The 14,779-nt window shown below is 36.9% G+C and overlaps 1 protein-coding gene across 6 annotated transcripts in view; it reads left to right on the top strand.

Moving 5' to 3' along the window:
- ATRX (ATRX chromatin remodeler) overlaps positions 1-14,779 on the top strand; it is a 293,130-nt gene that overhangs the window by 218,960 nt on the left and 59,391 nt on the right. For all 6 annotated transcript variants that reach the window (XM_047765775.1, XM_047765772.1, XM_047765770.1 and 3 more), the window contains 2 exons: positions 6,111-6,264; positions 11,129-11,235. In XM_047765775.1, coding sequence (XP_047621731.1) covers positions 6,111-6,264; positions 11,129-11,235 — 261 coding nt within the window. The remainder of the gene's footprint in view (positions 1-6,110; positions 6,265-11,128; positions 11,236-14,779) is intronic.

Raw genomic sequence — 14,779 nt, 5'->3', positions numbered from 1 at the left:
CTGAGAAGATGTTGCTGTGGTTTATGTCGGCGAGTGTTTGGCCTATGTTTTCCTCCAAGAGTTTTATAGTGTCTGGTCTTCTATCTAGGTCTTTAATCCATTTGGAGTTTATTTTTGTGTATGGTGTTAGAGAGTGTTCTGATTTCATTCTTTTCCATGTGGCTGTCCAGTTTTCCCAGCACCACTTATTGAACGAGCTGTCCTTTCTCCATTGTATAGTTTTGCCACCTTTGTCATAGATGAGTTGGTTGTAGGTGTATGGGTTGAATTCTGGGCTTTCTATCCTGTTCCACTGATCCATATTTCGGTCTTTGTGCCAGTACCATACGGTTTTGATGATTGTTGCTTTGTAGTATGGTCTGAAGTCCGGGAGCCTGATTTCTCCAGCTTCATTTTTCTTTCTCAGGATGTCTTTGGCTCTTCTGGGTCTTTTGTGCTTCCAAACAAACTTTAAAATATTTTGTTCGAGTTCTGTGAAAAATGTCCCTAGTAATTTGATAGGGATTGCATTGAATCTGTAGATTGCCTTAGGTAGTATAGTCCTTTTGATAATATTAACTCTTCCAATCCACGAATATGGTATGTCTTTCTGTTTGTGTCATCTTTGATTTCTTTCATCAGTGTCTTAGAGTTTTCAGAGTACAGTTATTTTGTCTCTTTAGGTAGGTTTACTCCTAGCTATTTTATTCTTTGGATGTGATGGTAGACGGGATTGCTTCCCTAATTTCTGTTTCTGCTGTTTCATTGTTAGTGTATAGAAATGCCATTGATTTCTGTGTATCAATTTTGTATCCTGCAACTTTGCCAAATTTATTGATGAGCTCTAACAGTTTTCTGGTAGAGTCTTTAGGATTCCCTAGGTATAGTATGATGTCATCTGCAAACAGGGATAGTTTTACTTCTTCCTTTCCCATTTGGATTCCTTTTATTTCTTTTACTTCTCTGATTGCCATGGCGAGGACTTCTAAAACTACGTTGAACAGTAGTGGCGAGAGCAGACATCCTTGTCTTGTTCCTGATCTCAGCAGGAATTCTTTCAGCTTTTCACTATTGAGAATGATGTTTGCTGTGGGTTTGTCGTATATGGCCTTTATGATGGTAAGGTAGGTTCCCGTTATGCCCACTTTCTGAAGGGTTTTTATCAGAAATGGGTGTTGGATTTTGTCAGAGGCTTTTTCTGTGTCTCTTGAGACGATCATATGGATTTTATTCTTCAGTTTGTTAATGTGGTGTATCACTCTGATGGATTTGCAGATATTGAAGAACTGCATCCCTGGGATAAATCTCACTTGATCATGATGTACAATCCTTTTAATGTATTGTTGGATGCAGTTTGCTAGTATTTTGGTGAGGTTTTTTTTTTTTTTGGGGTTTTTTTTTTTTTTTTTTGGTCTTTTTGCCACTTCTTGGGCCGCTCCCACGGCATATGGAGGTTACCAGGCTAGAGGTCTAATCGGAGCTGTAGCTGCCAGCCTACGCCAGAGCCACAGCATTGCAGGATCCGAGCCGTGTCTGCAACCTACACCACAGCTCACGGCAACACCGGATCCTTAGCCCACTGAGCAAGGGCAGGGATCGAACCTGCAACCTCATGGTTCCTAGTCGGATTTGTTAACCACTGCGCCATGACGGGAACTCCTTTGGTGAGGATTTTTGCTTCGATGTTCAAAATCAATGAAATTGGCCTGTAGTTTTCTTTTTTTGGAGTGTCTTTGTCTGGTTTTGGTATCAGGGTGATGGTGGCCTCATAGAGTGAGTTTGGGAGTATCTCTTCCTCTGCAATTTTTTGAAATAGCTTCAGAAGGATAGGTGTTAGCTCTTCTGTAAATGTTTGATAGAATTTTCCTGTGAAGCCATCTGGTCCTGGACTTTTGTTTGTTGGAAGTTTTTTAATCACAGTTTCAATTTCAGTAGTTGTGATGGGTCCATTCATCTTTTCTATTTCATCTTGGTTTAGTCTTGGAAGATTGTACTTTTCTAAGAATTTGTCCATTTCTTCTAGGTTTTCCGTTTTATTGGTGTATAGATGCATACAGTAGTCTCTTATGAGCCTTTGAATTTTTGTGACTTTCATTGTTACTTCTCCTTTTTCATTTCTAATTTTATTGATTTGAGTCCTCTCTCTTTTTTTCTTGATAAGTCTGGCTAATAAGGGTTTATCAATTTTGTTGTTCTTTTCAAAGAACCAGCTTTTCGTTTCATTGATCTTTTCTATGGTTTTCTTTGTTTTTATTATTTCACTGATTTCTGCTCTGATCTTTATGATTTCTTTCCCTCTACTAACTTTAGGTCTTGTCTGTTCTTCTCTCTCGAGCTGCTTTAGATGTAAAGTTAGGTTGTTTATTTGAGCTTTTTCTGGTTTCCTGAGGTGGGCTTGTACTGCTATAAACTTTCCTCTTAGATGGGCTTTTGCTGCATCCCATAGGTTTTGGAGTGTCGTGTCTTTGTTGTCATTTGCTTCTAGGTATTTTTTAATTTCCTCTTTGGTTTCTTCAGTGATCCACTGGTTGTTTACTAGCATGTCTCCATGTGTTTGTGTTTTTTGCAGCTTTTTTCTTGCTGTTCATTTCTAGTCATATAGTGTTGTTGTCAGAAAAGATGTTTGATATGATTTCAATTTTCTAAAAGTTACTGAGTTTGGATTTGTAGCCTAGGATGAAATCAACCTTAGAGAATGTTCCATGTGCACTTGAGAAGAGTGTGTATTCTGTTGCTTTTTGGTGGAATGTCCCATAAATATCTATTAAGTCCATCTGTTTTAATGCATCGTTCAGGGCCTGTGTTTCCTTATTGATTTTCTGTCTGGTTGATTTGTCCATTGTTGTAAGTGGGGTGTTCAAGTCCCCCACTATTATTGTGTTATTGTCAATTTGTCCTTTTAAGGTTGTTAGCAGGTGCCTTATATATTGTGGTGAACCTTTGTTGGATGCATATATATTTGATATTGTTATCTCTTCTTCTTGGATTGATCCTTTGATCATTATGTAATGACCTTTCTTGTTCCTTAAAATATTCTTCCTTTTAAAGTCTATTTTGTCTGATATGAGTATTCCTACTCCAGCTTTCTTTTGATCCCCGTTTGCATGAAATATTGTCTTCCATCCACTCACTTTCAATTTGTATGTGTCCCTAGAGGTGAAGTGGGTCTCTTGAAGACAGCATATATATGGCTCTTGTTTTTGTATCCATTCAGCCAGTCTATGTCTTTTGGTTGGGGCATTTAGGCCATTAACATTTAAGGTAATTATTGATATGTATGTTCTTATTTCCATTTTATTAATTGCTTTGGATTTGTTTTTGTTGTTCTTTTTTCTTTCCTTCTTCTCTTGTTCTTTTCTGCCGAGAGAAGTTCCTGTAGTATTTGCTGTAAGGCTGAATTCTCTCAACTTTTGCTTATCTGTGAGAGCCTTGCTGGTTAAATGTTTGTGCTGAAAAATCTGCGTATAACCTTATCAGGGTTCCCTTGTTTCTTTTCCCTAGCTGCTTTTAAGATTTTCTCTCTGTCTTTAATTTTGGTCAGTTGGATTAATATGTGTCTCGGTTTATTCCTCCTTGGGTTTATTTTATATGGTACTCGTTTTCCTTCCTGGATTTGAATCAGTGATTCCTTTCCCATGTTAGGGAAATTTTCGGCTATTATCTCTTGGAATATTTTTTCTGTCTCCTTTTCTCTCTCTTCTTCTTCTGGCATCCCTATAATACGGATGTTGGTGCGTTTAATGTTGTCCTAGAGTTCTCTTAGACTCTCTTCATTTGTTTTCAATCTTTTTTCTCTTTTCTCTTCTGCATCCGTAATTTCCACTAATGTGTCCCTCCACCTCACTTATTCGTTCTTCTGCCTCCTGTGTTCTGCTGTTAGCTGCTTCTAGTGAATTTTTTATTTCAGTTATTGTATTCTGCATCTGTTCTTGTTTAAGTTTTATATTTTGTATCTCTTTGCTCAGTGTTTCCTGTAAGTTATCCATCTTTGACTCCAGTTTATTTCCAATTTCTTGCATCATCTTCAGCATCAACAGTCTAAAGTCTTTTTCCTGGAGGCTGAGAATCTCCTCATCACTTAGCAGATTTTCTGGGGTTTTTCCTTTCTCCCTCATTTGTGTTATAGTTCTCTGTCTTTTCATTTTTATAGGTTTTTGGTGTGGTGACCATTTTAGAGGTTATAGAGTTTTAGCCTCTCTTACTTCCGGTGTCTACCCTCCTGTGGCTGAAGTCAGTATGGGGTCTTGCTGTAGGTTTCCTGATGGGAGGGGCTGATGCCTGCCCACTGGTAGGTGGAGCTGATTCCTATCCCTCTGGCAGGTGGGGCTTAGTCTCTGGATGGGATTAGAGGCAGCTGTGTGCTTGAGGGGTCTTTAGGTAGCTTGTTTACTGAGGGGCAGGGCTATGATACCACAGGGATTGTTGTTTGCCATGGGGCTTCTCACTGCTGATTGAAGGGTGGGGCCAGATTATCCCAAAATGGCCACCTACAGATAAAGGCAGGCTGCTGAATATTCCAGAGAGTTTTGCTTTCAATATCCTTCCCTCACAACAAGCCATATTAACCCCTGTTTTCCCAGGATGTCCTCTAAGAACTGCAGTCAGATTTGACCCAGATTCCTATGGAGACTTTGCTTTGCCCTGGGGCCCAGTGCACGTGAAAGTCTTTGTGCACCTTTTAAGAATGGGGTCTCCATTTCCCCCAGTCCCATGGAGCTCCTGCACACAAGCCCCACTGGCCTTCAATGCCAGATGCTCCAGGGGCTCTTTCTCCAAGCGCCAGATTCCCACACGTGAGAGTTTGATGTGGGGCTCAGAACTCTCACTCCTGTAGGGTAGTCTTTGTGGACTAGTTAGTTTCCAGTCTGTGGGTCTTCCCACCCAGGAGGTATTGGGCTGCTTATATCACGAAATCACCCCTCCTACCTCTCTTTTGGTGTCCTCCTCTTTTTGTTCTGGAGTAGGATATCTTTTTTAAAGTTTCCGGTCCAGTTGCGTGAAGAATGCTCCGTCTTTAGTTGTGAATTTTTTTGTTTTTAGGAGAGAGGTTGAGGTCCAGTCCTTCTATTCTGCCGTCTTAATCCCTTCTTCTGGAACATTGCTGTTCTTTATAGTCTATATAGTTTTCTGAATATATGAAATATTTTATAACAATATATAAAAATTTAAAGTACTTTTCATTAAAAGGCAATTGAGTGAAGGAATGGAAGCAAGTTAAACCTGTACATTTCTTATTTTGAACTCGAACTGTTTATGTTTATATCTTTCATAGATTATTTTGTTTTGCTTCTTATGCCTTTTATAGTTAAATTTTATGGGAAAGATAAGAGCCAAAATGATTTAATATGATATTTTGATGCTGGGATCAATCCTTGGTTTGAGTCTTCCAGAATTCTAGTAGAACAGTTAAATGTTTCCTGCCCCTAAGATCTTTTCTCTCTTGATCTCTAAGTTTAGAGTCATTTTCCCTTCCCTTCCTCAATTCCTATTCTCCTTCTCCTCTTCTGTCTTCTCTCACCCACTCTCTTGCTCTCTCTTTCTCTGGCTCTCTCTTTCTCTGTTCTCTCTGCCTTTTCTCTCTCTCTCTCTCTGACTCTCTATGTATTTCTTTCCTGGCCCTTGTCTCTTGGGATGTGCTCTGGGGATTATACTGTCTCAGGGCCTGGGGGCCTCATCTAAAGAGATGAATTCTGTTTCTCATACATTCTCAGGTTCTGTCTCTTGCTTATTCTCTCACTTGGTGCCCCTCCTCCATGTCTTTCTTCCTCTGTGTGCATATATGTGTTTGTATATGTTTTTGTGTCTTTCTCTGACTCTGTTTCTTTATCTCCCTCTCCCAGGGTGAGTTTGTTCTGTCTATCTCCCCTCCCGTACCTTGTGCTTTTGTGTATTCTCTCAGAGTGTAGAGCTCTCTCTCCCCTGTGGTCCTCTCCTCCCTGTCTGTCTTTCTGTCTATCTGTGTGTGTGTTTCACACCCTTCTCCCCAAATCCCTATCAATGTCTTTCTTACTCTCTCCCTAGGTTGGTCGGTCTATATGTTTCTCTTGATCTTTTTCTTAGTCCCTCTCTCCAGGTCTTTCACTTTCTTCCCTTATTTGCCTAATTAATTATTTTTCATTTATTTTGTTTAGGTAAAGCTGCTTCCTCTTCTAATCCAAGCAGCCCAGCTCCAGACTGGTACAAAGATTTTGTTACAGATGCTGATGCTGAGGTTTTAGAACATTCTGGAAAAATGGTACTTCTGTTTGAAATTCTTCGAATGGCAGAGGAAATTGGGGATAAAGTGTAAGTTCTTTCTTATTTCCTGTTTTTATTATATAAATGAACGTTTTGATAACTTTTTATTGTTTAAACAGTTTATTTGAATAATTGGCTTTGTTTTCTTCCTTTGTAAAGATGTAATTTCTTGATTAGTGTAGTGATAGACAGCTTCCTCCTAAGCCACTCATTCTGAGTACATATTCTGGTTATTTCTTCAGTGCTGTTATTCTCTTCTGGCTATTGCATCTTGAACTTATTTCCTTGAGCAAAGCCTCTAGTTGATACTTATATTTCATCATTTTCATAATCATTTTTTTAATCCGTGCAGTGTTGCTTCTACCCTGTTAACTTTACTAAAATTTTCCCCCCTTAAGTCACATTTAATGACCTAATTTCCAAATGTAGTAAACACTTCTCAGACTTTATTTCACCTCTTTTATTGCACTATTATTTTCCTTTGTTTTTTGTTCCCATTTGTTTTACTTCTAGAAGTTGTTCCCCCATTCCCTTCCCTGTATTCCAGCCCCTAGTATTATCCTTCATTTTACTATTTTAAAAACATACTTTTAATGTTTTGAACCAGGCTTATTGTTTATACTGTTACAAGGTCCTAAATTCTTGTCATAAAATATTTTAAAAATATAATGCTTTTAATGTGATAATTTTTTGTTTAAAAACTTTCAGCAGTTTAACATAAGGCTAAAATATAAGAATCTATTTTCTTAAAAAAATTCTCAAATTTAGTTTCTTTAACTTTCCTGGAAAGAGGTAGAGTCTCCGTTGTATTTTATTTTTTATTTTATTCTTTTTTTCTATATAAGAGTATTTATTTGTTTTTCATTTTAAATTATTTTTGTTTTTTTCTGTTATATTTTAATACCACATTTTAATACACCTCTACTCATCACATTCTAATGGGCTTGACATGTCCTTTCACTGGATAGTCAGTTGTTTGAAGACACATACCATTCATTGCATTCTTTTTTATTAACCACTACCTGGCACCTAATAATTCACTAAAGTTATCTTTGTTATATATTTCAACTTTATTTATACAGAAACAAGTTATTCAGATAAGGACTGATGTTGGCTTGGAATAGAGAGGTAGTAGTAGAGATAAAGGGTATATTTTGGAGTAGAAACAACAGCATTTGTTAAGTTAAATGTGGGGCAGCAAGAAGGAGATAGTAGTGAAAGATGACTCCCACACTTTCCCATTTGAGTGGTAAATTATAGTATTATTTACTAAAATGGAAGAGATTAGGTGAGAGCTAAGTTTGTTAGAGGTAGTAAAGAGTCCTGCTCTGGCTTTAAGTTTCTAAGGCCTATTAGGTGTCCATGAGAGATGTCAAGTAGAAAGTGCATATTTGAGTTCAGAATTCCTTAAAAGTCAGGAGAGATTAATGTTCTAGACATGCTCATATTTTTTTTTCTCTTAACTTCTATAGTTTCAAGTTAATTTTTATTGGGTACCATACAAATATTTTACTGGTGTAGAAGAGATTTTAATGGTCTTTATTTCTTCTTTCTTTTTTTCCCCCTTTTGGCTGCCCCTGCAGCACATGAAGTTCCTGGGCCAGGGATCAAATCTAAGTTGGAGCTGCGACCTACACCACAGCTTCAGTGATGCTAGATCCTTTACTCACTGTGCCTGTCTGGGGATCAAACTAGTGCCTCCACAGAGACAAGCCAGATCATTAACCCACTGCATCACAGCGGGAACTCCCTAGTGGTCTTTTAATTTCCTAACCAGTACAAGAATTTCTTCTACTATGTTCATCATGGATGTTCTCCTAGCCTTTTCTGGGTAGAATATTTTTCATCTCAGAAGGCTCCCTATAGTTGAATACTTAGAAGTCTTAGAAAATGTATCCTTATCTATAGTGTATACTCTATTCCTTATTCCCCACCTGGTCTAAAATAGAACATATATATTTCTTTTAAAAACTACTGTTATAATGGTCATTTTTAGCCATTAACCCAACTTATAGATGTTATCATTGTTAAGAGTATAAAACTGCATTTCTGGAATTGTGAATATTTCATTATGGAAATGTTCATGCATAACAAAAAGCAGAAATAATTTTTAGTGAATACCTGTACACCCGTCACCTAGAATCTGTATTGTATTTTTTATTTTATTGTTTTTTTTTTCCCCTTTTTAGGGCATTTGCGGGCATATGGAGGGGTCCCAGGCTAGGTCACTTATTTTGCACTTGCCCCATATGAAGGTGCCCAGGCTAGGGATCCAATTGAAGCTATAGCCACTGGCCTACACCACAGCCACAGCCACAGCAACATCAGATCTGAGCCTCGTCTGCAACCTACATCACAACTCACGGCAACGCCGGATCCTTAACTCACTGAGTGAGGCCAGGGATCGAACCTGCAACCTCATGGTTCCTAGTCAGATTTATTTCCGCTGCGCCACTACGGGAACTCCTGTTGTATTTTTTTAAGTCATTCTTTATTCTTTATCTATCAATCCCTCAATCTGTCTTCTTTTCCTGATGCCTTTCAAAGTAGGTTACAGACATCACTACTACTATTTCAGTTGTCTCCTCTTCAGATAGTGGTGGGTTTCTCTCTCATCACTTTTAGCTTTCTCTTCTCAGTGGATTGATGTATTCTTTGTATGGCATAATTTCAGTTGTGACATGGTCTTAAAAATAATTCAGTTTTTTAACACTCATCTCAAAATATGGTCACAGTAAACAAAATACTTCAGCTGAGTGTTCAGTAACACAAAATTTTAGTGAGGCTGGTTCTTGTTTATTCTGAATCCTATAATTCCATTCATGCAATCTGATAGAGATTTTCCAACATCTAAATAACACTGTTGGTTCATATTGACTTGTGGTCCAGTAAGACCTTTTGTTTTAAAGAATAGTTATTAAATCATAGTCCCCTGTTCTCATCTTTGCAGCTGATATTTTGACCAAAATGAAAATTGATATTTCATAGGGAAAAAAGATAAATGAATTCAAGTGATTTTTTTTTTAAAGCAAGTGTGGGTGTCCTGAAATCTGCTTAACAACTGACTCTCCAAGAAATAATACTGATTGATGGTGATAATGATGATGATAGATAAAGCACAGAAACTGGAAAGAAAAGCCCTAATTTGTAACATTTGCTGATTTTCATGGTATAAATAATCCCACAGTGGCCAATTTCAGGCTAGCAACATGACGTCAGAGGTAAAATGTGATGCTAACAACCCACTTTCCTGTTTTAAGCTAGTTACATACAACCCCAGTACACCCCTGATTTCAGCCCACCCCTTCTAACTAATTTGTTTTCTATAATTTAAATATTAAATTTTGATTGAATCTTTATTCTCAGTTATTTTTGATATGTGTGAATTTGATAAGCATTTCTTTTACATTTTCACATGGGTTTTTAATGAAATAAATAAAGCCAGAATAGTTTATATAACTATGAAAATTATTACCAACCAGAATAGTTCTTCATGTTATCTTCAACTAGAAAAGATTAACAGAGATGATCATTAATGTATAGCCACTTAGTCCTAGTAATACTACTTTTTTCATAGTGAGGTTTATCTGAGCTGACAGGTTCCCAGAACCAGCTTTAATGCTAACTGACTTAAGTCAATCCTTTTTCCAGAATAGTAGCACAAATCATAGATTAATTCCAATGAAATAATTAGTGTTTTTGAGAATTTAAGTTTCCCAGTTACAAGAACTGTCAGAAATGTAATTTGTAGCTTAGAAAGAATTGATTAATAAAGGTTTTGATTCTGGGAAAGATAATTTACTGAGGAACAAGGCATTGCCCTTGGTCATTTACACTGAGCACCAGGAGTCAATTCATTTCTGTGGGCAGTAGACTTCCACTGTGCAGAGTTCAGGAAGCCATACATTAGTCAATATGTATGTTGTTAAATATGTTGTACACTGACCTACTTTGTATATATGAGAGAGAATGAACCCTTCTATATTCTTTTTCTAGATTTTTCTTCCTTTCCAGTGTGTGATTATGTCCACTTCTCCCCAGTATGACAGATCAGTGGTTGACCTAGAGCAGAGGGTGTGGACTCAGTAACATTTCCTTCTTCTTCCCCAATGCCTAAAGCACCTTGTTTTTATTATTTATTTTATTCTAACACAGAAGACTTTATGTGAACAAATAGTTTTCATGGCTAAAAAGTAGTTTAAAAAAAACTACTGGGATAGAGAGTCAGGAGTTTGCAGAAAGACTTGAAATGACAAAATGTTTTAGAATGTATAAGCTGAAATTACTCAAATAGTTTTATTAGGAAGACATTTTTTCTCATTTTCTAAATAGTGTCTTTTGCAGAGTAAAGTTTTTAGTTTTGATAAAGCCCAATTTATCAACTTTTTTCCCTCATAGATTAAATTTTACATTTAGATTTATACTCCATCTTGAGTTAATTTTTGTGTAAATGATGATTCTTAGGCTGAAATTCATTGTCTTTGCATATGAATGTCCAATTTTTTCGACTGTTGTTGAAAAGACTAATTTTTTTTCTATTGAATTGCCTTTACCTCTTTGTCAAAAACCAGTTAACTATAGTAGCTTTATATTCTCTATAACTCTGTATTCTATTCTATTGATTCGTGTAGGCCTCTTCATCAGTACTACATTATTTTGATTACCCTAGCTTTGTGTCGAAATCATATAGAGTTAGACCTCCAGCTTTTTATCTTTCAAAATTGCTTTGGCTACTCTGTGTACTTGGCATATGCATGTAAACTTTAGAATCAACTTCTTAATTTCTACAAAAAAATCCTACTGGGGTTTTGATTAGAATCATGTTGAATTTGTAGATCAAAGTGGGAAAAAGTGATATCTTTATTATGTGAATCTTCTAATCCATGAACATTTATACGGTTTTTTTTTTTAGCCTTGTTTTTAGCCAGTCTCTCATATCTCTGGACTTGATTGAAGATTTTCTTGAATTGGCTAGTAGGGAGAAGACAGAAGATAAAGATAAACCTCTTATTTACAAAGGTGAGTTACAAACATTTGTATATCATAATTTTAAATATATCTATTTAAACATATAAACATTTTAACAACAGAACAAAAAATACTCCCAGACCCACAACCCTAATCTATTTTTTCTACACTTTCTTTTTTGTCCATATCCATAGAAATATGGCTTTGTTGCTGCAGTTGTAGCAAAATTAAGATTTTTGGGAGTTCCTATTGTGGCTCAGTGGTTTAAGAACCTGACACACTGTCCATGAGGACTCAGGTTCGATCCCTGGCCTCTCTTAGTTGGTTAAGGATCTCGTGTTACCACAAGCTGCTGTGTAGGTTGCAGATGTGGCTCCAATCTGGCACTGCTGTGGCTGTCGCATAAGCTGGTAGTGCAGCTTCGATTCCACCGCTAGCCCTGGGAACTTCCATATGTTGTAGGTGGTACTCTAAATAAATAAATAGATTTTTTTAAATGGTGTTATTGAGATATAATTCACATATCAGGCAATTCACCCATGTGCAAGTCAGTGGTTTTCAGAACTGTTCAATTACCACTATAGTCAATGTTTGAACGTATTAATCACCGCCAAAGAAACCCTGTACTCATTAGCTATCACTCTGCTCTACCCCCTTTCTACCTCTTTCACCTCCTAGCAATTACTAATCTACTTTCTGTTTATATACCTTGACCTATTATTGACATTTCATATAAATACAGTCATATAATATGTGGCCTTTTGTGACTGGCTTCGTTCATGCAGCATGTTTTTAAGGTTCATCCAAGTTGTAGCAAATTTCAGTGTTTTATTTCTTTTTATATCCTAGTAATATTCCATTATATAGATAATACCTATGTTTTGGTTATTCATTCATTCATTCATTCATTCATTCATAGATATTTTTGTTGTTTTCGCCTTCTGGCTATTGTGAATAGTGCTGCTATGAACATTTGTATACAAGTTCTTATTTAAACATCTGTTTTCAATTCTTTTGTATATTTAGCTAGAAATGAAATTATTGGGTCACATGGCAATTCTATGTTTAACATACTGAGGATCCATCAACCTGTTTTCTACTCTTTCTGGCTGCACTGTTTTACATTCCCAAGAAGCAGTGTACAAGGTTCTGATTTCTCTACAGCTTTGCCAACACTTGTTTTCTTTTGTTGTCGTTTTAATTATACCATTCCTAGTGGCTGTGAAGTGGTACCTCATGATTTTGATTTGCGTTTCTATAATGAATAATAATGCTGAACATCTTTTCATGTATTTATTGACTGTTTGTATATCTTATTTGGAAAAAAATGTTTATTCAGGTCATCTGCCCAATTTTGAATTAGGCTTTTATCTTTTTGTTATTGAGTTAAAAGACTATTTTGAAAATTAAAAAAAGTTTCCTGCATACCAAGCCTTTATCATTCACAAACTACATGCTTTGTGAATATTTTCTCTCATTCTGTGGCTTTTCTTTTCACTTTTTTTTTTTTTTTTACATTTTCTTCACTCTCCCTTCTGAACTTTTTTTTTCTTTTTAATTCTTTTTCTTTTTTTTTTACTACTCAGTGAATTTATCACATCCATAGTTGTATAATGATCATCACAATCCAATTTCACAGGATTTCCATCCCACAGCCCAAGCACATCCCTCCACCCCCCAAACTGTGTCCTCCGGAGACCATAAGTTTTTCAAAGTCTGTGAGTCAGTATCTGTTCTGCAAAGAAGTTCAGTCTGTCCTTTTTTCAGATTCCACATGTCAGTGAACACATTTGATGTTGGTGTCTCATTGTATGGCTGACTTCACTTAGCATGATAATTTCTAGGTCCATCCATGTTGCTAAAAATGCTGGTATTTCGTTCATTTTTTTCTTCTTCTCATTATCCTTTCTTTCTTTCTTTTATTATTTTTTTATTACTCAAATGAATTTATCACATCTATAGTTGTATAATGATCGTCACAATCCACTTTCACAGGATTTCCATCCCACAGCCCAAGCACACCCCCCCACCCCCCAAACTGTGTCCTCCGGAGACCATAAGTTTTTCAAAGTCTGTGAGTCAGCATCTGTTCTGCAAAGAAGTTCAGTCTGTCCTTTTTTCAGATTCCACATGTCAGTGAACACATTTGATGTTGGTGTCTCATTGTATGGCTGACTTCACTTAGCATGATAATTTCTAGGTCCATCCATGTTGCTAAAAATGCTGGTATTTCGTTCATTTTAATGGCTGAGTCATATTCCATTGTGTGCATGTACCACATCTTCTTGATCCACTCCTCTGTCGATGGACATTTAGGTTGTTTCCATGTCTTGGCTATTGCAAAGAGTGCTGCAATGAACATTGGAGTACATGTGTCTTTGCGAGTCGTGGTTTTCTCTGGATAGATGCCCAGGAGTGGGATTTCTGGATCAAATGGGAGTTCTATGTTTAGTTTTTCTGAGGCATCTCCATACTGTTTTCCACAGTGGTTGCACCAATTTACAATCCCACCAACAGTGTAATAGGGTTTCTTTTTCTCCACACCCTCTTCAGCACTTACTGTTTGTAGACTTTTGGATGATGGCCATTCTGGCTGGTGTAAGGTGGTACCTCATCGTGGTTTTGATTGGCATCTCTCTAATGATGAGTGATGTCGAACATCTTTTCATGTGTTTCTTGGCCATCTGTATGTCTTCTTTGGAGAACTGTCTGTTTAGATCTTCTGCCCATTTTTTGATGGGGTTGTTTGTTTTTTTGGTATGGAGCTGCAGAAGGTGTTTATAAATTTTGGAGATGAATCCCTTGTCAGTGGATTCACTTGCAAAGATTTTCCCCCTTTCTGTGGGTTGTCTTTTCGTTTTGTTTAGGGTTTCCTTTGCTGTGCAGAAACTTTTAAGTTTGATTAAGCCCCATTCGTTTATTTTTGTTTTTACTGTCATTGCTGTAAGAGGTGGATCTGAGAAGATGTTGCTGTGGTTTATGTCGGCGAGTGTTTGGCCTATGTTTTCCTCCAAGAGTTTTATAGTGTCTGGTCTTCTATCTAGGTCTTTAATCCATTTGGAGTTTATTTTTGTGTATGGTGTTAGAGAGTGTTCTGATTTCATTCTTTTCCATGTGGCTGTCCAGTTTTCCCAGCACCACTTATTGAACGAGCTGTCCTTTCTCCATTGTATAGTTTTGCCACCTTTGTCATAGATGAGTTGGTTGTAGGTGTATGGGTTGAATTCTGGGCTTTCTATCCTGTTCCACTGATCCATATTTCGGTCTTTGTGCCAGTACCATACGGTTTTGATGATTGTTGCTTTGTAGTATGGTCTGAAGTCCGGGAGCCTGATTTCTCCAGCTTCATTTTTCTTTCTCAGGATGTCTTTGGCTCTTCTGGGTCTTTTGTGCTTCCAAACAAACTTTAAAATATTTTGTTCGAGTTCTGTGAAAAATGTCCCTAGTAATTTGATAGGGATTGCATTGAATCTGTAGATTGCCTTAGGTAGTATAGTCCTTTTGATAATATTAACTCTTCCAATCCACGAATATGGTATGTCTTTCTGTTTGTGTCATCTTTGATTTCTTTCATCAGTGTCTTAGAGTTTTCAGA

This window comes from Phacochoerus africanus, chromosome X (assembly GCF_016906955.1).
Source record: "Phacochoerus africanus isolate WHEZ1 chromosome X, ROS_Pafr_v1, whole genome shotgun sequence".
Taxonomy (NCBI): domain Eukaryota; kingdom Metazoa; phylum Chordata; class Mammalia; order Artiodactyla; family Suidae; genus Phacochoerus; species Phacochoerus africanus.
This window is presented reverse-complemented; position numbering and strand designations above follow the sequence as displayed.